This window comes from Canis aureus, chromosome 6 (assembly GCF_053574225.1).
Source record: "Canis aureus isolate CA01 chromosome 6, VMU_Caureus_v.1.0, whole genome shotgun sequence".
NCBI classification, from domain to species: Eukaryota; Metazoa; Chordata; class Mammalia; order Carnivora; family Canidae; genus Canis; species Canis aureus.
In genome coordinates, this window is record NC_135616.1 from 76,739,796 (window position 1) to 76,766,764 (window position 26,969).

The 26,969-nt window shown below is 37.5% G+C and overlaps 1 protein-coding gene across 1 annotated transcript; it reads right to left on the reverse strand.

Moving 5' to 3' along the window:
- Window positions 1-5,934: 5,934 nt before the first annotated feature.
- ATP6V1G3 (ATPase H+ transporting V1 subunit G3) lies at window positions 5,935-26,177 on the reverse strand. Its single transcript, XM_077899735.1, has 3 exons — window positions 25,964-26,177; window positions 12,725-12,825; window positions 5,935-6,148 (listed from the first exon to the last, which is right to left on the reverse strand). Exons 1-3 carry the CDS (start codon window positions 26,043-26,045, stop codon window positions 5,975-5,977), a joined length of 357 nt encoding a protein of 118 aa, XP_077755861.1. The 5' UTR covers window positions 26,046-26,177; the 3' UTR covers window positions 5,935-5,974.
- Window positions 26,178-26,969: the final 792 nt, after the last annotated feature.

Consider the following 26,969-nt stretch of genomic DNA (forward strand, 5'->3'; position numbering starts at 1 on the left):
CTGAAAGAAGCAGGACAAGGCAGCTGATGTCAGGTCTCTGCTATGGTTAGAGGTGGAAGCAGATTATCTGCCTTCCCCAAGCCTGCACCTGAGCAGCTCACCAACACCAGAGAAAAACACACAGCTCACTTTATTTCATTTTATAAGGGTGACAACATAGCTGGACACGCAACACTGCTTGACAGTCTTGTTACAGTTCCCCGACACAGCCATCTTCTCACTTTCTACAACAGTCATGCACTCCTTCTCTTGTCTTGATAAGTCTCCTAAAATATCTGTTCACTCTCAGCCAATCCTAAAATTTCTCTTCATTCTCAGCCAATAAATTCCCTCATATTTATTTTGAGAACCCCAGGAAATCAGACAGGAACTGTCTCATCTTCCTCCTGCTAAATCTACCTACCTACTTGTAGGTCAACCCCACTGTCATTGTCCTATTGATGTAAGTGTCCCTACTTTTATCCAAGGCCCTCTTTTACTTGGGATGAGAATCCTCTGCTTATTGCCTTCTTGAGGACTTTGCTTCTGCAATCATTTTCTTCTATTCTTCATAGAAATATTTTCTTCTCTGATAGAACTTCAGTTGGCCTATGAATATGCTCTAACACTTCCTATTCCAAGAAAGAAAAAAAAAATGTTTGATGCATACCTCCCTTGAGTGGAAGCCCCATTTTTCTGACTACTTTCATAGTGTTATAGTTAACCTGCGGTGGTATCTCTCCTTTGCTTACCATGCATTTCCTCCCCCAAGTCCTCCTTCACAGATCTCAGTCAAACATTCTCATATCCGTGATTTCACTTGAACTCTCAGCAGCCTTCAAGACAGTTGTTACCCTCTCCTTTTTATAGCAAGAGCTAATGGGTGTATCAGTTAACTCTTGCTTCATAACACATCACGCTAAAACTCTGTGGCTTAAAATAATTTATTATGGCTCTTGAGTCTATGGGTCTTCTGGGTGGTTTATATGGTCTTCACTCTTCTCATGTGTTTTTGGGCCACTGCAGGCAATGGGGCTCTGTTGATTTAGGCTGGATGATGAGGATTGCCTGATTCTAGGGACAGACATTTCAAAATTGGCAGGTTTTCATCCTCTTGCCAACTCTATCCTACTAGTTCTGCTCATCTAGAAAGTAATAGTGCTGAATTATTGGGGCAGTTCTTGAACTTGTGTGTGTTTGTGTGCTAATATAGAGAAAAAAAATAAGAAACATTTTTCCCTTCTACATTTCTGTAAACTGCATGGCTTTGTTTTCGGATACAATAGAAATGAGTGAGAAGTTAATGGAGTCATTTTTCACTTTGTACTTTCTGATTGTGCCAAGGATCAAAACAAGGACAGCGGAGGATTAAATACATCCACATTATTCCATTTCTGTGTGAAGACCTGTATGAACAGGAAAATTATTTTAGGATAAGTACACATGCAAAAAAATCAACATTTTTTTGTGACTGAGAGAGCTGTCATAGATAAGCGAGTTGCCTCTGAAATATGTAAAAACTTCTACATATGTAAAGTAAAACCTGGCAGCTCAGCCATCTGTGAGTGTGAGAGCTCTTGAAAAATGACTCATTCAGTTAGGCAAAGATATGAAACCGTATCTGAATGCAAAACTATGTGAGTTACAGAGAATCTAGAATGCTGAAGATCAGCATATCTTTTTGCCAACATAATGTGTTGAGTTTTTCCATTGTTTTTGATTCTTGGGCTGGTCTAGTAATCAAATTAACATAGGACAGATTAATGGAAGGAAAACAAATTTAATTACACACATAGAGGAGGCCCTTAAGAATAGAAGACCCAGGGGCAGTGGGACATTTGAGGCTTAAATGCCATCTTTTTTTTTTTTTTTTTTTTAAAGTAGGCTCCACACCCAGTTTGGAGCCCAATGCCAGGCTTGAACTGTTCATGACCTTGAGATCAAGACCTGAGCTGAGATCAAGAGTCGGTTGGATGTGTAACCAACTGAGGCACCCAGGTGCTCTTTAAATGCCATCATGAACTAAGGAATGAGATAAGAACCTGGGTCTTCAAAAAGGAAGGACAGTGACTCACAGGATATTTCTTTTTTTTTTTAATTTTTATTTATTTATGATAGTCACAGAGAGAGAGAGAGGCAGAGACATAGGCAGAGGGAGAAGCAGGCTCCATGCACCGGGAGCCCGACGTGGGATTCGATCCCGGGTCTCCAGGATCACGCCCTGGGCTGAAGGCAGGCGCTAAACCGCTGCGCCACCCAGGGATCCCTGACTCACAGCATAATAAAAAAGAGCAGATGTTTAGTAATTTGATGTTTGTCCTGTCACACAGGTCATTCAGGTACAGAAGTTACCTCTTGGTAATAGCTCTCTTTCTGGGCTTGGTCCCCTATCGAGATTCTTTCAGGTGACTTGAGGGAATGGTAAAAGTTTTTCTTGAGTGTGCTGGGTCTTGATTGCCCTCAGCTTAAAATAGTCCACAGGCCAGAGAGGCACACTTTGGGCAGATGTTCTGAAATGCTCCAAGTGTTCAGAATAGATGTGGGGTCATGAAAAAAATTAACAAATACTACAGAAGTCCATGAGAAAAATACAAGTCATGAATACTGTTTTTTACAAATGGTCTGATTTAGTATGTAAAATTGAATATTGAAGGCCCAATACAGATCATTTAGTTGAATGCCATTTTGTGTATTAAAACATTAAAAAAGAACCTGAGACTCAAGAGAGATTGAAGCAAGTTGCCAACGGGAAATAGAGAGTATGGGACACAGCCGGGACCAGACATACAGGATAGTGACCCCCCCAGTCTTCATCGCTGTCTTCTGGCTGTGGTAGCCTCTTTACTGGTGAGAGAAATCCTATACTATTTTAGTGTTTTTATATTGCATTTATACCTAAACTATCATCCTGTCTCCTGTGTAGGCTCAGGAATGTATTATTAACTTATGTGTTCCAAATGTATATTCAAGCTTTTCCTATCCAGAAAATTGACATCTTGACTATTTTCATGAGACAAAATATTTAAGACATTTTTCATGAGATATTTAAGGCAAATCACAAGGCTGTGTGTTTTAGAATTATCTTTTCATGTGATAATTTCTAAAATGCGCAGTTTTGCTCATTGTTTTATGTATCTTACCTCTGTAGGGGTAGTCAAATTCTCCAAATCTGTGTTGAAATGGATATCCTTCATGGTTGCCCTTTATTTTATTTTATTTTATATTTTATTTTATTATTTTATTTATTTCATTATTTATTTTTTTTCACCCTGTGTACCAGAAAACATTTATTTTCCCCTGATATTGTCACAAACTTAGTTTAATGAGTTATTTCTTAGTTAAATCCAAATGACCAAATGACTTTTAGTGTAGATCGGTTGGCAGCAAATTCTTCTAGTTTTCCTTTATCTGAGGCTCTCTTGATTTCCTCCTTAGTCTTCTTTTTCAATTTTTTATTTAAATTCTATTTAGTTAACATATAGTGTGATACTGGTTTTAAGAGTAGCTTTTAGTGATTCATCATTTCCATATAATACCCAGTGTTCAGCACAAGTGCTCTCCTTAATACCCATCACCCACTTAGCAATGCCCCACCTGCCTCCCTTCTTCAACCCTCACTTTGTTCTCTATAGTAAAGAGTCTCTTAAGGTTTGCATCCCTGTCTCTTTTTATTCCCTTACCCAATGTTCATCTGTTTTGTTTCTTAAATTCCACATGTAAGTGAAATCATTGTCTAACTCTGACTTATTTCACTTAGTATAATACACTCTAGCTCCATCCATGTCATTGCAAATGGCAAGATTTCATTCCTTTTGATGGCTGAGTAATATTCTCTCTCTCTATATGTATATATATGTATATATTTATACACACACACACACACATACACAGACACACACACACACACACCACCTCTTCTTATCCATTCATCAGTTGGTAAACATTTGGGTTTGTTCCATAATTTGGCTATTGTTGATAATGCTGCTATAAACATCAGGGTGCATATACCTCTTCAAATCAGTGTTTTTATCCTCATTTTAAGGAGGAAACTTTACTTGATGCCTTACCTCCATTTTCCCCCCCAAAATAAAGGACATTGTTCTTAAGAAAGGTTGATACCTTTTAGTCATTTATTGGGGAATCAGTTCTCTTTCTGGCAAATAGGGAAATCCATCACATGAAATAATAATAATAATAATAATAATAATAATAATAATAATAATAATTAATAAAAACCTAACCTGTTCGGTTTTCCTTGCTCAAAAGGCTGGGAAAAACCAATGAAATAAAATTTTTCTTCTATTTATCTAATGTCAATATGGAATTGAATATTTCTCAGATTCAAAACTATATAGTAAAGTTTTAATTTTGTCTAGAGAGGGAAACCTAACTCCAATTTAGAGTAATCTAAAACAATGATCAGTTAGAATAATTTCAGTTTATATTTGGAATTGAATATATGAATAGTTTAGTAACAATTAAAATTTGCCAGTTAAGTTTTATTTAGACTGGAGATAAAATGTATCTGCATATGTTATTGGAAGATCAGAGTATTCAGGATTCTTAATGATGTAAATATGTAAATATTGTAAAACTTTTCGGGGAGGTAACATGGTAAGTAATGAAGGGTGGGGACATTGGAGTCATTGGACTGATAGGAAGTCCCCTGTCACTGTTACTCAAGCAATCCAAGCAAGTTCCTTAATTTCTATTTCCCATTTTGTAAAACTGGGGTGCTAACACTACCCACCACAATGGGATCGAGATAATTAGACATCGTACCTAAAATGCCTGGTATTTAATGAGAATTTAGCTATTACTGTTTAGATGGCTAGGCTAATCTAAACAGCTGCATCAGTTTGGGGAGCTGATATAATCAAGTACCACACAGACTGGATAGCTTATAAATAACAGAAAAAAAATTATTTTTCTTTGTTCTAGAGCCTGGAAGTCTGAGATCAGGGTGTGAGAATGGTCAGGTTCTTGTGAGAACCCTCTTCCAGGTTGCAGACTGCCAGCTTCTCCTATCCTCACATGATAGAGAGTGAGTGAACTAGCTCTCTGTCCTCTTCTTATAGAGGCACTAATTTCAAACATGAGGGCTCTGCTCTCATGACTTAACCACCTACCAAAATGCCCACTTCCAAATACCGTGACCCTGGGGATTATGTTTCAACATATAAATTTTGGGGAGACACAAATGTTCTATTCATAACACATACCATCTGGGAGTTTTTAAATTTTTTTCTGTTTGTTTGTTTTCAAACCTAAACATTTATGCCAGCAGCTCATTTAATTATCATTTACTTTTTTCTTTTAAAAAATAATAGTTGAAAGAGAAGAATATATGATTAATTGAAGGTAGGCAGAAAGGATGGTTATATAACCAACCTATTAATCTTTCTCTATCATCTATATCTATCTATCTATCTATCTATCTATCTATCTATCTATCTATCATCTATCTATCATCTATCTAATATCTATCATTTATCTGTGACATTTTTGCTATTCTTCTTTGAACTGGTGGTAGCATCTTGCTGGTTTCCTATTGATTAGTGACTTAAATAAAATCTTTGACCTCTGTTCATCTTATACCTGTATGAGATATAAATCTTTTAAAAATGATCTTTTAACAACTACAACAAAGAAAACATTCTGTAAATTGCTAAAAAGAAGCATTTTTTAAACCTCATACTCACTAAAAAGTGGCTAGGTTCATGTTTTTCTGCCAAGTGTCAGAAAAATATGTTACTCTGCATGCTTGATTTACTCCAAGTCAAATGACAAGTCATGCCTGTTACCAAGAAAGATATAACAACTTTTTGTTTGTTTGCTTTTAAATTCAGTGCTCATGTGTGAATTATGTCACACTGCAATCTGTAGATGTAAATGGAAATTTAAGATTTACATTTCAAATTTCTTAATATAAACACGGAACCACAAGTAACCAGGTGGCATGCATATACCCTTTATTGAAGAGTAGGGCGCATGTTTAGTTGGTGGCTCTGTAGTTTACATGGATCTCCGGGTTCACATCACAAACACTGTTCAAAAGGTGTTTCAACACACTTTCCATGTATTTGTTGTAGCTTCCATTCAGTTCTTTTATCTTCCCTAGTGTTTGCTCTTCTATTTCTTCTGAGACATTACTTTGAGAGCCCATTATCTAACAAAATAAAACACACAGAATTCACCACACTACACATCCTACTGAAGTATAATTGCTTTACTAAACTTGTTTTGGCTTATTTATTAATGCTTTTTCTTTGGGGTACACATTGTGTATTATTTTTCCAGAACTTTCTTAGAGAATGGATATAGTCACAAATATCCTAAGTGGGATGGATAAACGTTCCCAAAAATGAAAGATAACCATGGTCAGTTCCTTGTGCTTTTTTTTTTTTTTTTTAAAGATTTTATTTATTTATTCATGATAGCCACACAGAGAGAGACAGAGAGGCAGAGACACAGGCAGAGGGAGAAGCAGGCTCCATGCAGGGAGCCCGACATGGGATTCGATCCCGGGTCTCCAGGATCGCGCCCCGGGCCAAAGGCAGGCGCCAAACCGCTGTGCCACCCAGGGATCCCAGTTCCTTGTGCTTTGAGGCTGGTCTCCACACAGCACAAATGGAAGGCACATTCACATTCATTATACCCTACTTGGAAGTGTTTTCATGTATTACATTTTTCATTATTTGAAATAGTGGCAATTTGGTTCCTGTATGTTCCCCATTGCTTATTTTTCTGAATTAAAAGTCTGGAAAATAAAGTTGAAAGACACCATTAAACCCATTTTGCTGGTTTTTAAAGAGCAAATAACTGGTTTGCCAATTTTCAAAATATATCATCTAAACTGAGTATTGTCTTTCAGGAAAATAAGGTCATAGCATGTCCAGGAAGACACTTCGACGTGCATAGGTATCTCTTTTGGGGTAATAGGTATAATTTAGAAATTTTTAATATAAATTGATTTTCTTTCAACTTAAGATATACTTGTCCATTTGGTGACATTATATTTTTAGGTGCAGTTTAATGTATCTTTCTGGTTGCTCTTTCATCAGCAGGGATTCCCAGTATTTCCCATTATCTCCAAGAGATTCGCCCAAAATACAATTTCAAAAGGGAATTACCAATTTAAAGGGACTCTGCAGTGAAGCCTTTTGTAAAGCTATCCTTTGCTAAAGCAAATAATCAGCTCCTAATTTATCTCCTCTGTAAACTCAGCCTTTCTTAAACATGGTATTGTTAAGGCGATACAGCTGGTTTTTGTTTGTTTTTCTCTTCTGTGAGTGTTTACACACAAGGAAGGTATGCATTTAGTTCTATCCCTGAGACTCCACTAACATTGACTTCTATTTCAGGGTCGTTAGACTATTCTAAATTCTAGAATTCACATTATCTTTCTGGGTCCTAAACTTGAAATCAAATACAATTGAGGCCATCAGGTTCAAGTTCTCTTCTGTTTATGCTCCATGCAATAAGGGCTTTCCAGTTCAAAGAAAATCACTTAAGGAAATAGAGCTTCTAAGACATCAAATAACTTTTATAAAATAACATTTTGATAAGTGAGAATACAAGGAGCAGAGACATATGGACTGAATTTCCCTCGTTAGGAAGAAGTTTAAAAATGGAAGAGAACTACTTACCAAAATAATCTTACCAAAATCTATTTTTTTTCTTCTGAATTCACTATCTTAAATGAGATTCTACCAAACTCAAAAAAAAAAAGAAGTCTTAAACCCAATGTCTTTAGTGTTGAACAATTTAGAAGACAAGCTATTATAAAGTTATTATAGCAGTGTTAAAAATAGCCATTATTAGGCTAGATTGCTGCAACTATCCTGTAGGACCTTGGAAAAGTTCATTTCAGCCTTAGGTTCTTTATCTCAGCATTGTCCACTAGAAATGTGATATGACCTACAAAGCAAGCCCTAGAAGTAATTTTAAAAAATATTTTATTTATTTGAGAGAAAGAGAGGGAGAGAGAGAGAGAAAGAGAGAAAGAGAGCATGCGCTGCTGATCGAGGAGCCTGCCTCATGATCCTGAGAACATGACCTGAGTTGAAATCAAAGACTCAGTCACCTGAGTCACCCAGGTGCCCCAACAGGTCATATAACTAATTTTAAATTACACAGCCACGTTAGAAAGGTAAAAGGAAGTTGGTAAATTAATTTTAATAATATATTTTATTTAACCTGATATATTCTTACTATTATTATTTTGATGTACAATAAACATAAAATTATTGCATTATTGTTTTTCATTCCAAATTTTTGTAATCTGGTATGATTTTACACTTACAGAACATCTTCATGGGGAGTAGCTACATTTCTTTTTTTTAAATTTAATTTAATTTAAATTCAATTAACTCACATATATTATTAGTTTCAGAGGGTAGAGGTCAGTGATTCAGCAGTTATATATGACACCCAGTTCTCATCACATCATGTGCCCTCCTTGATGCCCATCACCCAGTCATCCCACCCCCATGGACTAGCTACACTTTGAAAGTTCTTCAGCAATATGTGAAATGGCCACCTTTTTTGACAGTATAGCTCTAATGCAAAGATGGTAGCTACTGCTATTAGTGGTATTCTTCATTCATGATTTTCTGAAAGGATTGTAGTCAAGATGGTACATTTCGAGGAACTTGGCACTGAACAACTAATCAGTAAATGTCAGTGATTATTGTTTTGAGTTTTCACTGCTTGTGTTGCTTCTGCTTTTTAATTTTTAATCCATTTTACACTTTCAGAAATACTGGAAAAAGTAGCCCAAAGTTCATGTCTCATCCTGATTAATTAAATATAATATTATTTTTGAGTTCATTTGATGCGCAGTAATTTGATTTTCTACAGTGTTTCCTAGACATTACAATATCAGGGACCAACCATATACTGTTTTATTTTATTTTTTTACTTTAATTTTAAATTTTAGCTCCAGTATAGTTCACATACAGTGTTATATTAATTAACATTAATTTCAGGTGTACTCTACAGTGATTCTCCAATTCTGTATATTACTCAGTGCTCATTAAGATAATTGTACTCTTAACACCCTTCACTATTTCACTCATCCATCCACCCACCCGTCCTCTGGTACTGTATACTATTTTATTTTATTATTTTATTTTTTTCCATATACTATTTTATTTTATTTATTTTTTTTTCATATACTATTTTAAATGGCATTCCTCAGGAAGAATTCCATACCTTGATATATGTAGATAGCGTTGATTTAAGCCATACAGGAAAGTAAAGGAATGAACATAACCTGCATAAAGGGTCAATCGCCTTGTCCACTGTTGTAAGTGTTGCAAATGCTGCCTGAAGCATCATAGATGCTCAATGCTTGTTTGTAGAACTGAATAGACTGATCAAAACTCTAGGCATCATAGAGAACTTATTACCTATGTTCTGTTGCTCTTGTTGGCAGAAGCCTGCTATCTGAATGTTTGGGACATGAAATAAATTAGCAATTGAGAATTGTGTGACACGGGGTGGTACATTTTGTCAAAGGGTACCCTTTAAGGACTTCTCCCTGTTAATTGTCAAAACTGCAATGTTGAGATTGATGCATATAGATTTAAAGCTAAATGACTTATGGAATTGGCAAAATCTTTCAACATTCAATATGTTACTTTACAAATTGTTCAAATGTTCCTGTTCAAGAGAAAACAGAGAGAGGCACTTGGGTGGCTCAATCGGTTAAGCTTTCTGACCCTTGGTTTGGCTCAAGTCATGATCTCATGGGTCCTACATTGGGCTTCCCACTCAGTGGGGAGTTTGGTTAGAGATTCTCTCCCTCTGCCCCTCTCCCCACTCTCTGTCTCTCTCTCATACATTCTCTTTCTCTCTCTAAAATAAAATAAATACCCCCCCTTTTTTTTAAAGAAAGAGAAAACAGAGATTCAGGTTCAGGTCCAATTATCATAAGCAGAACACAGTTTTGCATTCTCAGTCTATGGTTGCTTCGAGGAAACAAAATGTTTTCATGATATGAATTCAGGAAGAAAGACTAAAGATACAAAAATCTTCAGTATGCCCCAGGCAACCGTTTTCATGTCTTCTGTTTAGACTCATGGTTCATCTAACTTCTACTTACATTAACAATAGATTTTGTGTTTCCACTGTTGTCCAGATTTCCTTGTAGCAGTGTAATATCTTCTTTAGTAGAAGAAATGTGGTAGCAATGATAAGCAAGTGATAAGTAAATCCTTAAAACAATATTTGTTGTTATACAACCCACTTTGGGATACCTGCTTCTGTTGATATGTCAGGGGAATTGAAAGAACACATACATTAACAAGTGCTAAGACACAACTTAAAAAAGTAACATCGAGGTGTCTCACCCACAGCAGGCAGAAAACTGGCTTCTTGGGTCTCCTCCCAGACCTCCTCCTTGCCCTGGGTTAATGATGATGGGATTTAACAGGAACAGCAATATGTCTGACATATGGAGGTCATGCCAAGGAAAGAGTATCTTGTACTAATGGTTTTACAATATGCTTGAAGTAGCAGAGGCCTAAACATGTTGACCTTTCTATGTGAGCTTTTGATCAACTAGCTGGAAAATTGGCTTAGAGCTCCAATTATGGGAGCAATGAAGAGTTTTAATTATTTTCCAAAGCAGAGAACAAATATCCTGAACCAGATTTACATCTTATGAGATCCTTCTGGAGAAATGATATTTCAAGAGATTTGACCCAGCTACTTTCTAAAATTACGATCGGTTTTGTTATTACTTAAAAATAGAAATGGGTACATCAGAAATATTTGGCATAGAAAAATAAATGCTGGTTGGTATTAAGGATGACTGTTTCCTCAGGTCCCAATATGTCATGGGTCATGACAGGACTCAATACGAAAGATAATGGCACAGAAGAAATGTTAGTTACCCTATACTCTTAATGAATATTTATTGTGTACTTACTATGGAGCAGACACAGCTGGGGAAAGTAACAGAACAAAACGTAGAACCTGCCATTTTGGTGCTTATAGTTCAGAAGGAAAGATAGGCAATAAGTAAAAAATGTAAATATATAATATATCTAGTAGTGATACATGATAGGATTATAATGGGGAATTCCTTTCTTAATGAAAGACACAGCCTTAAGTAAGGTGTTCAGAAAGGAGAGTTAACAAAGGAACAGAGATGAAAAGATGACTATGTCTAAAAGAAGATGATTCCAGGGAGCAAATATCACATGTGCAAAGGTGCAGTTGGCAGTGGTGTGCTCAGTCTGTTTGAGGAAGAAGGAAGATAGAGATGGCTGGAATAGAGCAGGTAGAGACAAAAGTAATAGAAAATGTTACAAATGACCAAAGTAGATCTTGTTGCACATTGCTGAAAAGTGTTCTTGTATTTCCTTATGATTTCCTTTTCAATTGGCTGACTTCTTTCAATAAATCTTTCATATGAATATAAAGAAATGCCTTTTCCCTACATTAGCATTTAAAAAATATCTGTGGTTCATAGTAAAAAGTAAGTGCATGACATTTCCAGAAGTGACAAGGGCCGATCATGGAGGGCTGAATGCACATGTATAGACTTAGGAGTTTATGATTCCTTTGTAAAAACACTGATAAGAAGAATTTATTTTAGCTGAGTGGTCCACTTTGTTCTAGGAAGGACTTTTTATGTTAAGAAAGAGCCCACAGGAAAAGTTTTTCCTGCCGTGGGGTTCAATTTACCTCCACCAGCCCTGGATCCACTCCCACTGAAATAAAAGTTGTAAATAAGGGGATTTCCAAAGTGCTCGTGGTTCACCTTACAGTGTCAGGCTTTATTTATGTTTCTACTGAGGGGAAAAAAAAAACCATATCAAATGACCTTTAGTTTGTAACACATGGAATTTAATAATTTTTTTTAGTCCATTGCATGTTGCAACACAGAAGGATGTTGGTTCTGAAAATTTCATACATTTATTATTATTTTTAACTGTAAACTGTAGATATTTTTAAAATGCTACTGGGGGAAAATCCTTTTAAAATATGTTCTTTTTTTAATAAAAAAGATTTTTATGTATTTATTCATGAGAGACACAGAGAGAGAGAGGCAGAGACACAGGCAGAGGGAGAAGCAGGCTCCATGCAGGAAGCCCAATGTGGGACTCCATCCCAGGACCCCGGGGTCATGCCCTGAGCTGAAGGCAGACACTCAGCCACTGAGCCATTTAGGTGTCCCTAAAAATATTTTCATGAATGATTTGTTGAAAGAAGCCAGACAATTGAAAATAAAATTAAAAAAAAATAACAGAAGACTTTTCAGCACCATGCAACAGTACTACTTCGGTCATGTGTAAATCTTGGATTCACCAGCGAAGATCTGTCCTGAAGAACTCATTCTAGAACGGTGAGCAGTACTTTTTATTGATTGTAGTATAAACACTAATAAACAACAACAAAAAATATGTTTTCTGAAGTGTTTTCCTTAATAAAATGTGTTAGCCAATCATCTGTGGCGGGAATAATACTTTAAGTAGGCCCTTCCATTTGGATATTTGAAAATATGATTTTTAATGTGTGTTGTATATTAGATATTAACTGTTGATGGACACTTTCTATGCAAATCCCAAGGCCTTGAAAATGGAAATGTAAAATCAGTAATTCTGTAATGTGTTAGATTTAGTTTGATGTTGAGGCTTCGTTGAATTGCACCTGCTCAATCCAGTATATTCCCCCCCCCTTGATATTATAATCTATGCCGCATAAAAAAAGCTGTGCTTACTTTCTTACTTACCTTGGATTGTTTCAGTCTAAACTCCTTATCTCTCTGCATTCTGTACTGGTCGATTTCTGCCATGGCTTCTTCTTTAGCTTGCTTCAGTCGCTTCTCTTTTCCTGAACATTAACAGTGGCATAGAAGGAATGTATTTTTTAAAAAATAGACATCGAATTTCAAACTTGATTTGTAAAAAAAAAAAAAAAAAAGGTGAGGTACATTATTGATAAATTTTTCTAAAATGGCCAACTTCATTAAAAAACAATATTGAAAAATAGCTTAGTTTGTCAATTGGGTTTTCTAGAACGTGGAACTGACAACTTTCTTTCGCGCTTGCATGTTTAAGTAAAATATCTGCGCGTTTACTCACAGCAGTCACAGCCAGATAACAGATTTTAGCTGTCACTTATTCGAAAAGACATTATTTGGTCAGATTTTCTGTCCTGATTTGCTGCCAGGAATCCTTCAGTCCACACCAACTGGATCCTATTTAACACTGGCAGATCTCCAAAAGCACTGCAAACATGCAACTCAGACTCTATCAAACTGACTTACAATTTTTTAAAGCGTTTTATTGGGATTTTTTTTCTTAGCATTTTGTTGACTCTAGAATGTCTGATTAAGCCCCACAGCACATCAAAGTAGGCATTTTTTTGTAGTAGCTTTCTCAGAGGGGGACTTGAAAGTGGCTGTAAAACCAATTGTTTTTAATGGTTGGGAGATTTAGTTAAATAGCTCTCTTTTCTTTTATTAATAGCAAAGGTGTAAGCCTTAAGCCAGCAGACAGCAATGCAGATGAAAGTTTCAGACAAATACAATGCTGCGGGGATCATTAACTAAGCACATGACGTTTTTTTTTCCTGACAACCAGAATAAATTTGGGGGCTTATAGACTGATATTAATTGCTGCTATGCCCCCACCACCCACCACATTCAGGGGGTTAGGTACTAATGCTTTGTGATCATTAAAACTTTAAAGAAACTCTAAACTGTATTAAAAAAATTTTTATCTGAATCTATTGTCCTTCAGTTTCAGTTAAATGCCTTTATTCTTTTGCTTGTTTAACATTCTCTGATAATGTCTCAAGCTTTTGTTTATAACTTTGGTCAACTGTTATGTTGTGTAGACTTTGAACTAAATAAATGTGTTCTCATTGAGTAGCATAAAAGGAAACCTTAACATAAACTTCTGTTTTCCACATACATGTTTTAATATGCCTTTATTTTTATAGATCTTTGTAGTATTTGAATGTAAATGGTTCCTAAATTTCTTTTCCTGCTAGGCATGAGTTGCTTTGCTAGTTGCTGTATCTATCACCTATCTATCTATCTATCTATCTATTATCTATCATCTATCATCTAGTAAAGATAGATTCACTGAGTTATAAATTGGCATGTGTCTTTTTTAATACCTATTGTCCTTGAACATAACCGAGTAAATCTCATTCAGAACAGATATTTAGGGATCCCTGGGTGGCGCAGCGGTTTAGCGCCTGCCTTTGGCCAGGGGCGTGATCCTGGAGACCCGGGATCGAATCCCACATCGGGCTCCCGGTGCATGGAGCCTGCTTCTCCCTCTGCCTATGTCTCTGCCTCTCTCTCTCTCTCTCTCTCTGTGTGTGACTATCATAAATAAATAAAAAAATAAAAATAAAATTAAAAAAAAAAAAAAAGAACAGATGTTTAGCTTTGTATTTACTCCCCGTAAAATCCAAGATCTGCTGAAAATTAGTGCTCTTGTGGTGCTTGAGGCTTAATGGAACATTAACAGCAATGCTTACTTTTTTCCTACTTAATTAATGCTCATTAGCATTTTATATATACAGATTCCTTCATGCTCTATATTTCTAACTATTTTGTGTCAACCAAACACATTCTATTCACACAAATACATCATATGATAGGAGGGGAAACTATTCCTTGATCCCCAGCTCTCTCTCTTACCACTGCTTGTCATTAACATTCGGACAAAAATATACTTAAGATGTATTGACATTTTCCTAGTAATAATGGGTTGTAAGATACATAATCACTTTATAAATTAGTTTAGTTTAACAACTCTCCATGTTAATTACATAACATGTAAAAATAATGGTTTCAAAATCACAACTCTACTACGTTAAAAATAATAACAATAATAACAGGAAAACCTCTGTGTGCCCCATCCCTGAGCAGAATCCATGCTCCACTCAAAAGGCTGTATATCGGCTCCATCCCACAGTGACAGGCTCAGAGTATGTCTGTGATTCCCCCGTCATGGCACCAGTCACCTGCTGGTTCTCATTCAATTAAATAGGAGAGCCACAGGGAAATCGCTGCTGGCACAGCCATTTTCTGGACAGACTCAGCAGCTGCCACTGTGTGAGAGCCTGCATATGCTACACCTGATTTAATCCAGTGGAAGAAACGGGAGCCTAAAGCCTGCTGTTTCACTGGAGGTGAAGCAAAATGCATGCATCAAATCGGCTCATATTAACCTCTAGCTTGCTTCTCTGTCTCTGTATGAAGATTTCTAAATTTTAATATTATACCTCTTTCCTCTTTTAAAATTAAAAGAGCATTAAAAATATGGCTGCTGTGACCCAAAAAGCATTTAGGCTTATATTCTTATTTCTCAATACTTTCTGTATCAAACATGGGGGGACCATATGGAACAGTCCAGATATTAAATATGACAATCAAATATTTGGTCCCAAAGTTCCTACAAGGTCCTAGATGTTTATCAGACCAAATGTTCTAATGTTTGGTTTAGAAAATGCGGTTATCTTATGCATCGTGATTTTAAATACTACTAAAGCAGGTGCTCCAGAGCAGTGCAGGAAAGGACAGTTTTGATTTGTCCATCCATCATTCATTCAATGTTTATTGAACATCTACTGTATTCAGCATGGGGCTACCAACAGAGGATAGAGAAATGCATATGATATGGTCCTTTCCTCCAGTTGGCATAAATACAGTGTAATTTGGAAATGTGTACACGATACTCTGGCTTTCCAAAAGGAAAATATAAAATACATAAAATTGTGAAGAATACATTTAATCAAGTATGAAAACAACGGAACACATATTTTGGTTCTACTTTTTCCATGGCAGTTAAAAATCACAAATTTATGGAAATTTGCATTACTTAAATTCTAGACAACCTGTGCTTGCCGTTCATCTCAATAGTCATGTTATGGCTTATGTTTTTATGGTAAATCAAAAATATAAACTGGAACCAGATATGTAGAGTGAGGCTCAGAGGAGGCTGTCAAGGGAGGTCAGGGAAGACTTCTCAAGAAGGAAGGAAGGATAGAGATGAATGGACTTTTTAGGCAGGACAGCAATGAGGACAAATAGTCCACTTTGGAGATTAAAGCAAGGAAGGGAGACCCTTTCTAAGACAATTTTGGACACTCTTTGCAAACACCTGCACCTTAATAACACCATTCATTTTTACACATTATCTTGTCATACAAATATTTCTAATGCTCAGCATACCCTTATTGAGATATTTTACAGGAAACTTTGTGGGAAGGAGAGAGAAGGAAAGATGTTTGATTTCCAGGTGATTTGTGGGAAAAGGATGAAAAAATTTCAGGTTAAAACCAAACTTTCTGTGAAAATAGGAAGAAGGTGTTGATGCACAAGTATGGACTCTTCTTGGCTTTTTGGTTAGGAGAGGCCAAGTGAATTGAATGTCCCAAATACAAATGAGCCCTTGAGACACAGAGAACCCTTTTCTGTTGACTGAATTGTTCAACTGGTTCTGGAATCTTTTTGTGACAAGAAAGATGAGTTTCATCTCTCATTTTAAAAGAGAATCAAAATTATACACGAGGCACAACTACAGTGAGACATTAGAAGTCTTATAACTCTGAGCCTGAGTTTTCTCGTTTATAAAACAGATTTAATAATCTGTTGCAATGAAGCATTACACGTATTAGGAAAAAAAATGTAAATAAAACGCTTGACAAGGAACATCTATTTGATTATTTTTAATCATTATTAGGAAAATAAGCCCAGTTTCCAGGGACCTTTGTTAGGGACAAAGACAATGAATACACCGTGAGTTGGAGGAATGGAGCTCAGACTGTCACTAGAAAAGCCTTTTTAGGCTTCCCTGAGGACGTCTAAATAGAGGTATTGAGAGCATCTGGACAGACAAGTTTGGATTCGGAAGCAAGTTCTGAAATCAAGACAGAGATCTGCATGTCAGTCCTCTGGGTTTGTGAATGTGCTCGTCATATCAGTGGGATTTGTACTGAAACCAAAAGAGAGTGTACTGAAGGAAGAGGAAAAAAGAGCTAGGGTCTCAATCTGGGGAGATGCCAACATTCGAGAGATGAGAATGTCGAGGAGGACCCTCAGGAAGAGCCTGAGAGTTAGTGGTCAGAGAAGTAGGGGAAACCAAAAGAGTTTTCAAGAAGGATGTGGCCAACAGTGTCAAATGCTACAGAGAATGGAAAAAAGAGACATTTAAACAACCAATATTATGAATATCCTCTATGTGCCACACACTGTTTCTAGATCTATAAATACATCAGTGAAAACCATAAACGGGCAAACTTTCTTTTCTCATGGAGCTTGTATTCTGAACATATTAAAGGGAGATAAGAAACAAGTAGTAGATGATATGGTATAGATAACAAGTACTATGAAGAAGAAAGAAGGAGAGATAGACTGTGGGTGCTAATCTAGGTAAGTCATGTCTTTTGGATGAAGTGATATATGAGCAGAGACCTGAAGGAATAAGACAATTAACCATGCGAGTATCTAAAGGGGAAGAACATTCCAATCAGGGCCAACAGCAGATGCAAAAACCTTTGACACGCTCAAGAAACAGGAAACACTCTATAGTGGCTGGAACAAAGCGAACAAGATGATTGAATGTTAGGAGATGATATCAGAGGGGTAGCAGTGGGACACGGTCAACAGAGCTCATGGGGCACGATAAAGCTTTTGTTCCTTGAAATGCTAAATTCATGAAAGGGTCTTAGCAAAGCTGTGGCATGATACTTTATGTGATTGAAAAGGATTTCTTTGACCGGCATGGTGAGAATAGATTGTTAAGGGCAAAGGAGAAAGAGAGGGAACACCAGTTAGAAATCCATTGCAGGGATCCCTGGGTGGCGCAGCGGTTTGGCGCCTGCCTTTGGCCCAGGGCACGATCCTGGAGACCCAGGATCGAATCCCACGTCAGGCTCCCGGTGCATGGAGCCTGCTTCTCCCTCTGCCTATGTCTCTGCCTCTCTCTCTCCCTGTGTGACTATCATAAATAAATAAAAATTAAAAAAAAATAAATCCATTGCAATAGTTCAGATAAATGTTAATGATTGCTGGAAATAGTAAATAGCAGAGGAATTTGTGAGAACTTGTATATATTTCGAAGGCAGAATCAATGCATAAACATGAGAGGCAGAGAAAATGGTGACTCCAACATCTTATTTTGGGAGTAGAGTCAAGAATGCAGTTTAACTGAGATGCCTATTGAACTTCTTGTGGCAATGGTGAGGGGGCTGATGTTTACACAAATCTGGAGATTAAGGAAGCAATGAGGGCTGGAAATAGCACGTTTAGGAATCATCATTCATGCAGCTGGTGTTTTGAGCCATGGGATGAGATGTGATCACAGATATCTCCAGATATAGAAGAAAACAGGTCCGAGTTGGGATCTCAACTGTAGAGATTGGAAAGATGACAGGAAGCCGACCATGAGAGTGGTGTCCCAAAGTCAAATGAAGGAAGAGTTTCAAAGATAAAAGAGGGGTCCAGTTGTGACTGAGATATTCAATTAATAAAAGCACTAGCAATGTTTGTGGTCTCGGTAAAGGCAGCTTTGGTGGAGTCATAGGGGCAAAAGTCTGATTAAAGAGGGTATTACGCTAAGTGAAATCAGTCGAACAGAGAAAGACAAAAACCATATGATTTCACTCAGATATGGAATCTAAAAAAACACATAAATGAATAAATTAACAAAAAGCAGAATTAGACCTACAAGGAACAAAATGATGGTGGCCAGAGAGGTGGGTGGGGTAGGTGGATGGGCAAAATGGGTGAAGGGGAAGGAGACATACAGGTTCCCAGCTACAGACTGAATATGTCCCAAGAATAAAAGGCACAGTGTAAAGAATCTAGTCAATAATACGTGATAGCACTGTGCGGGGACAGACGGTAGCTCTACGTGTGAGCACAGCATAACGTATAGAGAAGTTGAATCACTATATTCTCACCTGAAACTAATGTAACATTGGGTGGTAATGACACTCAAATAAAAGAAATTCAATGAAAAATGGAATAAAAAAAACATAAACACAGGGAGTACAGGCAACTTCAGTGAGAAGTTTTCACTTATACAGGGGGACAGAGAAGGTAAAGCTTCAAGACTGTGACGTGGATCTGACAATTAGTAAATGTTGTGAGTCGAACTGCATCCTTCAAAAGGATCTGTTTAAGTCTTGACCCCTGGTCCCTGTGAATGTGACCTTACTTGGAAATCAGGTGTTTGGAGGAGTAATCCAGTTAAGAGGAGGTCACCCTGAATTAAGGTGGGGCCTACATCTGCTGCCTCGTGTCCTTATCAAGAGGGAGATTTGGACAAAGAGGCATGGAGAAGACACGTAAGGAAGAAGGTCTGTAGTGACAGAGACAAAGATTCCAATGATGCAGCTGCAAACCAAGGAATGCCAAGGCTTGCTAGCCATCATGGGAAGCCAGGAAAGGGGCGTGAGACAGGTTCCCCCTGAGTGCCTCCAGCCAGCGACCAATCCTGTCGGCCCCTTGGTTGGGACTTCGGGCCTCCACAACTGTGAGATAATACCCTTCCATTATTTTAAGCCATCTTAAAATCTGTGATAATTGTTGTATCTGTGATAATTGTTACAGAAGCCTTCTGAACCCAATACGGAGGCTGACTGAGGCCGACAACAGTGTCACCTGAGCACTGGAAGCAAAGCCAGATACCCGAGGGTGCGAGGCAGAGTGGGGACCCAAGTGCAGGAGCCACCTGACAAAAATAGGCATAGCCAGGACAGAGGAGACCTTGACTTGGTTTTGAAAACAAAGACAAGACTTTGTGGGAGTGTCTGGAGATTTCTATTTGGGACTAACCCTCATTTTTGGTCTGTTACACCACGCAGAAGAGTAACAATAGCTTTTCTTGGCTTTGGGGAACTATTAATACTATGATAAAACCAATGTGGTTCAATGATTGACTGTTTTGCTCACCCACTACAAACCTTGGAAAAAGTAATGTCACCAGAAAAGCGACCTCTCTTTTGGTGATTGTTACAGAGCTTCTCTGCTGACCCTAATCTCTCGTTTCCTATCTTTGCTCTCTAGGTGTTTCCCGTGCTATTCTTTGTATTTGTATTTTCCTTATTCAAAAAAAAATCATAGGTAGTTTTGTGTAGGTCCTGGATTGGATATAATCAAATGCTATTATGAGATGAAAATGTTCTGTGGCTATTATTTTAATACGACCCACTTGAAGAATTGAAAGTCCAGTATACTTACAAATACCCCATTAGTCTGCGGACTGCAAAGAAAGAGAAAAAATTTACAAGCCTACAAAACACACAAGACAGGGCCATGAAATTCTAATATGGCAACTTTTATTTTATTAGTTTATTAAAAGTCATGTCTTCATGAACCAAAGCATTCCCTTGCATAGAGGATAATTTATTAAATCAAATCAAGGTGCTTGTTTAAGCAATTTGGAATATCTGCATATTCGGAAACAAATAGGCAACTCGCTGATTTAAAAAATATTGGTGGCTGGCATCTTATAGACCCACACAAACGAATCTGCCCCACTGTATTAGCTGACCTATTATTGAAGTAGTCAAAATAGCGTCTTAAGCGTTTATTTTGCATTTGTGTATAATTCAATGAGGTCCTCCTAGAAGGCTGTGCTTAAGAGATCAGTAGGACTCTTATTTTGCTGTACTTTTCAACAGAATTCTTTTTAGTAAGTAATGGAAGAGTATTCATAGCTCACATGTATCGAGCACCTGCTATGTGCCAAGTGGCGTTTTAAGTCCTTTAGAGGTATTAACTCAAGGAGTCATGACAACTCCTTCGGGTAGATACTATTATCTCCATTTTGAGGCTGAGGAAACTGAGTCACAGTGAGGTTGGAAGGTAATCTGGCCAATTCACCCACCAAGTAGGAGGCAAAAGCTGGATTCGCGACCACGCGTAGCAGCTCCAGGAAGATAGCACTGACCATTTTCTAGCTCAGCAGGAAATTCTGGGTGTGTTCTTCACTTTTATGAAGATTGTTGTTTTTAGAAAAATTTAAATATCCCAGCTTGTTCAGTTTTTCTCATTTTCGGATTTGAATGTTTACACTGTTTACTCCATCATTTGATCTATATCCTGTAATGCAAGTTGTAATTTTGAGTTCAACACAAACACTATTTTCGGCAGCTGCCAAAGGAGACAGTTGGAGCATCTGTTTATGGGAAAGGCTATGGTTCACCTTTGCAAATAACTGGAGAAAAGGGGTTCTTTATGTGTTGTGGAGTCAGGCGCATTTGAGCCCTGATTCGAAAGAACTGTTGAGTGTTCCAAGTTTGCAACGGGTTAAGTGGAATAAATACTGATCTCGTAAAAGGTCATGACTACAAGTAAAAATACCATATATTTGAGAGAAACACAAGTCTCCGTTCCTCCTCTTGATGATGGAATCTTGAATTTCTATTCTAATTTGGACGGGAGTTGTTTAGTTCCCCACACCTGGAGCTCCAGGGCAGGTCTGATGTTTTGCTGTAAAAATGTGACTTGTCTTGGACCAACACACTCACTTTTATGTTTTGAATAATGAACAATTTTTAAGGCAAAAAGTGTTAACTTCAACTAAAATAATTTAAAATAGGGTCAAGCTACTGTGATTCCACCTAAATCTAACCAAAGAGCAAGGCTATTTTGCCCATAAAACATTTTTGCCTTAATTAATAATCATAATTTAATCTGTAATCCGTGAACAGAGGCAGACATCCCAGCTTTTCTAGGTGTCTACTAGAAGAAGCCCACGTCTTCCTCCTTACAGGAAAAGCTGACCCAGAACTCGAGTCTGTTGTAAAAAGAAATGAAACTTGTTTGTCTTGTTCTTTTATTCCATTCCTTTATTTGTATTGCTTATAGTAATATAGAAGTATACATATTAAGGAGTTAAAAATAAAAATAATTATTTTGGGACGTCTGGGTGGCTCAGCAGTTGAGTGTCTGCCTTCAGCTCAAGGTGTGATCCCAGGTCCTGGGATCAAGTCCCGCATCCGGCTCTCTGCAGGGAGCCTGCTTCTCCCTCTGCCTGTGTCTCTGCCTCTCTCTCTCTCTGTCTCTCTCTCTCTCTGTGTCTCTCATGTATAAATAAAATTTTTAAATAATAATATTTATTATTATTTTGATTGCATTCTATCTTAGGTATAGTTTTTTAATCTTTAAAACATCATGGTCATATATATATATATATCTGATATTTATATATATCATATATATCTTACATTTTTATTTAAAAAAGAGAGTATGAAACTCAGAGAAGATAACTGACTTACACACAGAAATATAAGAAAAAGCCAATGCTCTGCTACTCTGTTGCCTCACATCCCAACTTTTTGAGTCTGTTCACAACCTCCCCACGCCCCACCCCGGCCACAATGTTCCCTCGTAGCAGGTGAGTGACTGAGTGTCGTGAGGGTAGGGACTTGTATGATTAATTTCTGCAGACGTAGCAGCCTTCAGGAGAATTCCTGATACGTCGGGTCTATAAAACCTTATCTGTATCCCTTAAGGCAAAGCATTTATACCCTATATTGTATTATGTAACAACCTGGCTGAGATCTGAGGCCGTCTTCTTTAATGGAATATATTAATATTTTTGCAGCATAATATATAAATATGCCACCTTATGAATCTTGCATTTTTCTAAAATGATTACCATGTGAATTGCTGTCCTCCCCCCCCACCCCGTGTCATTCCTTCTCTCCGTCTCCCTCTTTCTTCCTTTCTTTTAGATATATATTCAGGAGACCTCTCTAGCAGGGACTCTTATGTGCAGATTTCTGATGTGCTTTCAAGTAAATGGATCTAAGAAAGAGAAAGTGAACACAGACTTCCCACGATGGCGTTCAGTACTGTGATTTATTGGCTCTCATCTGAAATTATTCTGCCTTCGTATGTCAGAGTTTCAAATGAATCACCTTGTGAAAAAAAAAAGGTGAAATATATGGGTCTATAAAAATGATGGCTATATGTACCTCTCACATCATGATTCTGTTCTCCCCTTTCTGCTCCTTTATGTATTTCTCACGCTGGAACTGTTTAAGGAAGAGTCTAGGTCTACTCATTGGTGTCTATACCGAAGTGGCTTGGAAAAAGCAGGCACTCAGTAAATACTTACTAAATTAAATAAATTAATAAAGGACAAAGCTAGCGAAATGAGAGAAGTTACAAAATACCAGGCACAAAGAGTATTTTGTTTCGCTGTAGAATGCTTAAGAAGTAAATATGATTGGTGCAATAGTTGAAGTTGTAACCCCAAACTGCTACCTGCTGATAGTTATGTAAGAAAACAGCTTCTATCTGGTGAAAACTGTTCTCAAAGCCCGTGCTGCGGGAGGCCAAGAAGGTAGACTGACGTGCTCTGTAAAACTGAGAGTAGAGGTTGGTTGTGGGAATAACGTTTGGAAAAATATTTTCTGGAATGTTTTTAAGGCCTAGGTATTTACGCTTGCTGATCGAATGTTTGCTTTGACTATTTATGACTGAAGACCAGGGGAAATGTCCACAATGACTTTAAGTCATTGGCAAATAATATGAACATTTTGTATAAAAATAAGACAATACAAATTTTCCAATACTGACTTCTGAGGAGAGGTTGTCCAAGGATGGTGTTTTCGCTTGTGAGAAGGAAAACAAGTTTGGCTTTTCTCTTTACTGTGAAATCTGTGTCTAGATGGTTTTGAGTGGTCTTCTCCTCCAAACAACTTGCATGATCCACAGAGCCTGTTTTCTCCAACGGCTTTGAGAAAAGACCCACAGTTGGTCAACATCACATGGATCATAGGACAGTATTGATCAATGTGCCCGATATTGTCATTGTGTTTCTTCCATAACAAGGAAGCAAAGGTAATATGATTAAAACACCTTCAAATAAGTTGCTCTTCTGTTCTGGAAGGTTTAAATGTGGTAAAAGAAATTTGAATAAAAGATAAGGAAGTTTTCTACACTACTTCAACCAGCAGGTCCCGGACTGCTTTCTTTTCTATAAAATTACTCTGCATTCATACCGTTTCAGTCATTTGCATGGTTTGTTATAGAAAAAGAAATGGAGAAGTAGGTAAAGTTTGGCTTAACTTTTTTCTCCTTCCTTTTTCTCTTCTAGCACCTTCTACATGGAGTCTTCCTTTTGCTGTTGGTGCCTACATTGCTGACCACTTGGGAAATCAACTTAAGAAAGAAAAATGATTTTACTCCTGGTCAAAAAACCCCCATGGACTAAGCACTGCCTCACTCCTGGCTTCTTCCCGAGCATTCTGATGTACCGTTCCCACACCTCATCCGATCCATTTGAACAAGCTTTTGTCCCCACCTACTCTATTCCTGTCACTATATGCACCCAAAGAGTCACATAAACAATGTTTTTAAGACATGGCCGCTATCTTGCTGAACTTTGAATTAAATTGCAGATATGTTCTCATTCATTTGGGGAATATAAATAATAGTGAAAGGGAATAGAAGGGAAGGGAGAAGAAATGGGTAGGAAATATCAGAAAGGGAGACAGAACATAAAGACTCCTAACTCTGGGAAACGAACTAGGGGTGGTGGAAGGGGAGGAGGGTGGGGGGTGGGGGTGACTGGGTGGCGGGCACTGAGGGGAGTACTTGACGGGATGAGCACTGGGTGTTATTCTGTATGTTGGCAAATTGAACACCAATAAAAACTAAAGTTATTATAAAAATAAAATAAAAATAAATAAATAAATAAATTGCAGATGCAAAACATACAATTAGGAGGAAGATAAATGGCACAAGTTATTATAGATTAAGTTATGATGTGGTATGAGAGAGTGGAAAAAACATAGGTCTTGTCCCAGGGAACTTGAATTTGAGTCGTTGATCTACAACATGTTAGTTTATTCATAACAAAAATTATGTAAATTTTTTACAGTACAGTTAAGATCTCTGCTTGAGGGTCAGACTCTGTCCAAATCTTGTCTATACCACTTACTCTCTGGGTGACCTTGGGCAAATTGCATAATTTATCTAAGCAACACTTTTCATCTCTGCAGAAAGAATTGGTATGAGGAATAAATAAGATAAGCATTAAATGTGGTGCCTGCATGGTGTTTTCTATTTTTAAATATGACCTTTGACAAATAATGAACTTCAGTTTCTGCATACATAAAATGGAAATAATAGTAACATCTCATTCATATGGTTGTGGTGAATATCAAAGGGAGTAGGAAATGGGTTGACATTTATTGAGAACATTCTGTACTAATATATAGATGCATGAGTAAATACAAAGAAAGTTAGAAAATGAGAATAAAGTGGAAACATTATTAAAATATTGGATATTAAAAGCCATGAAGAGAGGGATGGGAATGAGCCCGATAACTGTTAATTATCACAATTTTACAGAAACAGAAACTAAAGTTTACAGAGGGTAAGAAACTTGCTCAAGTTCTCTCACTAGTAAGTAGATTCAGTCTGAAAGATGTCTATCTCTTAACCATTTCACAATATTGAGAAACTGAGGCGTGGCAACATTAAGGAAGTTGCAGAGACAAGGCTTAAGGTCATATCTCCCTATAACTTCAATCTCCATTATGATTTCATTTAGCTCATGACCTCGCCAAAGGCTCTGAGTTAGAGAATTTTGTGCCTACTCTGGCCGTAGGGACATATGACTGCATAGCTTCTTTCTTTCTTTTTAAAAGATTTTATTTATTTACTCATGAGAGACACAGATAGAGAGAGTCAGAGACACAGGCAGAGGGAGAAGCAGGCTGCCCATGGGGAGCCCAATGTGGGACTCGATCCCAGGACCCTGGGATCATGACCTGAGCCGAAGGCAGAGGCTCAACCATCGAGCCCCGCCAGAAGTCCCAACTGCATAGTTTCAATGAACTTGCCAAAGTTTCTGAGGGAGTGTGGAAATGCCAGGGTTTGAACCAGAGTCGGCCTGCCTCGAAGGTCCATGCTCATTTCACAGCACCCACCTCATCCCTTTTGGGACAAATCCCTCATGGGTCAGACAGCATGGAGACTTACTCTTCTTGGCTTCCTCTAGCTTGTCCTTGGCCCTTTTTTCTGCCTGAAGAAGCTGGTGGATCCCCTGGGACTGGCTGGTCATGGCAGCTTGCTTCGAGTTAGGTAGCTTCTGTGAAATCTGGAAAGTGGTTGATCTATTTATCCTTTTAGAAATCACCACATAATTCCAGTTGTTGTGTCAACGGTGAGTTCTAAACATGGGTGTTTGTTTCAAAATGGCCTGACTGGGCTGGAGAGCTGGGCCCCAAGGAGAGCCCAAGGGCGGAATCCAGAAAAACAAGTTAAGTCAAAATGAGGAAGCTACGAACTTGTCCTTTCAGCCAATTTCAGTCTTTGCTATGAAATAAGAGAGATAAATAAAAAATGAGTAAGATACCTTTTGGAAAATTAGGTTCCTTCTTCTTCCAGCAAATATTGACCTGTTTACCAAATTTTTCTTTCAAGCTGCAAGACATTTCTCTGTTCCTTGTCCGTACAGTTCTGATTTTAGTGTTTTTTCTTTATTTGTTTCTAGAGATTCATTTATCTGCTGAGGGCAAATTTTATTAACCTTTTGCTAGGAAGGAGATTTCCTGGCTTTGTACACAGAAGGTAGGCTAGGAATCTATTTTTTTCTTTCTGTAGGCCTCAGGTGATAGGAATGAAAAGATTTCTTCAGGGCATTGTTTTGCTTTTTTAGTAACGCTGGATGCTGGAGTTCCAGGGAGATCTTAGTACGGTGACAAAATCAACATGAAGGGAAATGATAACTGTAGGTTTTGAGGTTAAATTAAAATAATCTAAGCATGCATTTTATATTACTCACTGCTTATACTGGGTGTTGTCCTAAGATAGTACAGTGAAGTCCATCTCGCTTGATTTGATTCAATCCAATAGTGATTGGGACAAAGGAGAATGTTGATCACAGTCGAGAATCGTAAAATCTCATTTATATGCACCTAAAATTGTTATGTGCAATGAAAGGTTAATCTTTTAACTTATCATCGATGTTTTTTTTTTTTTTTCT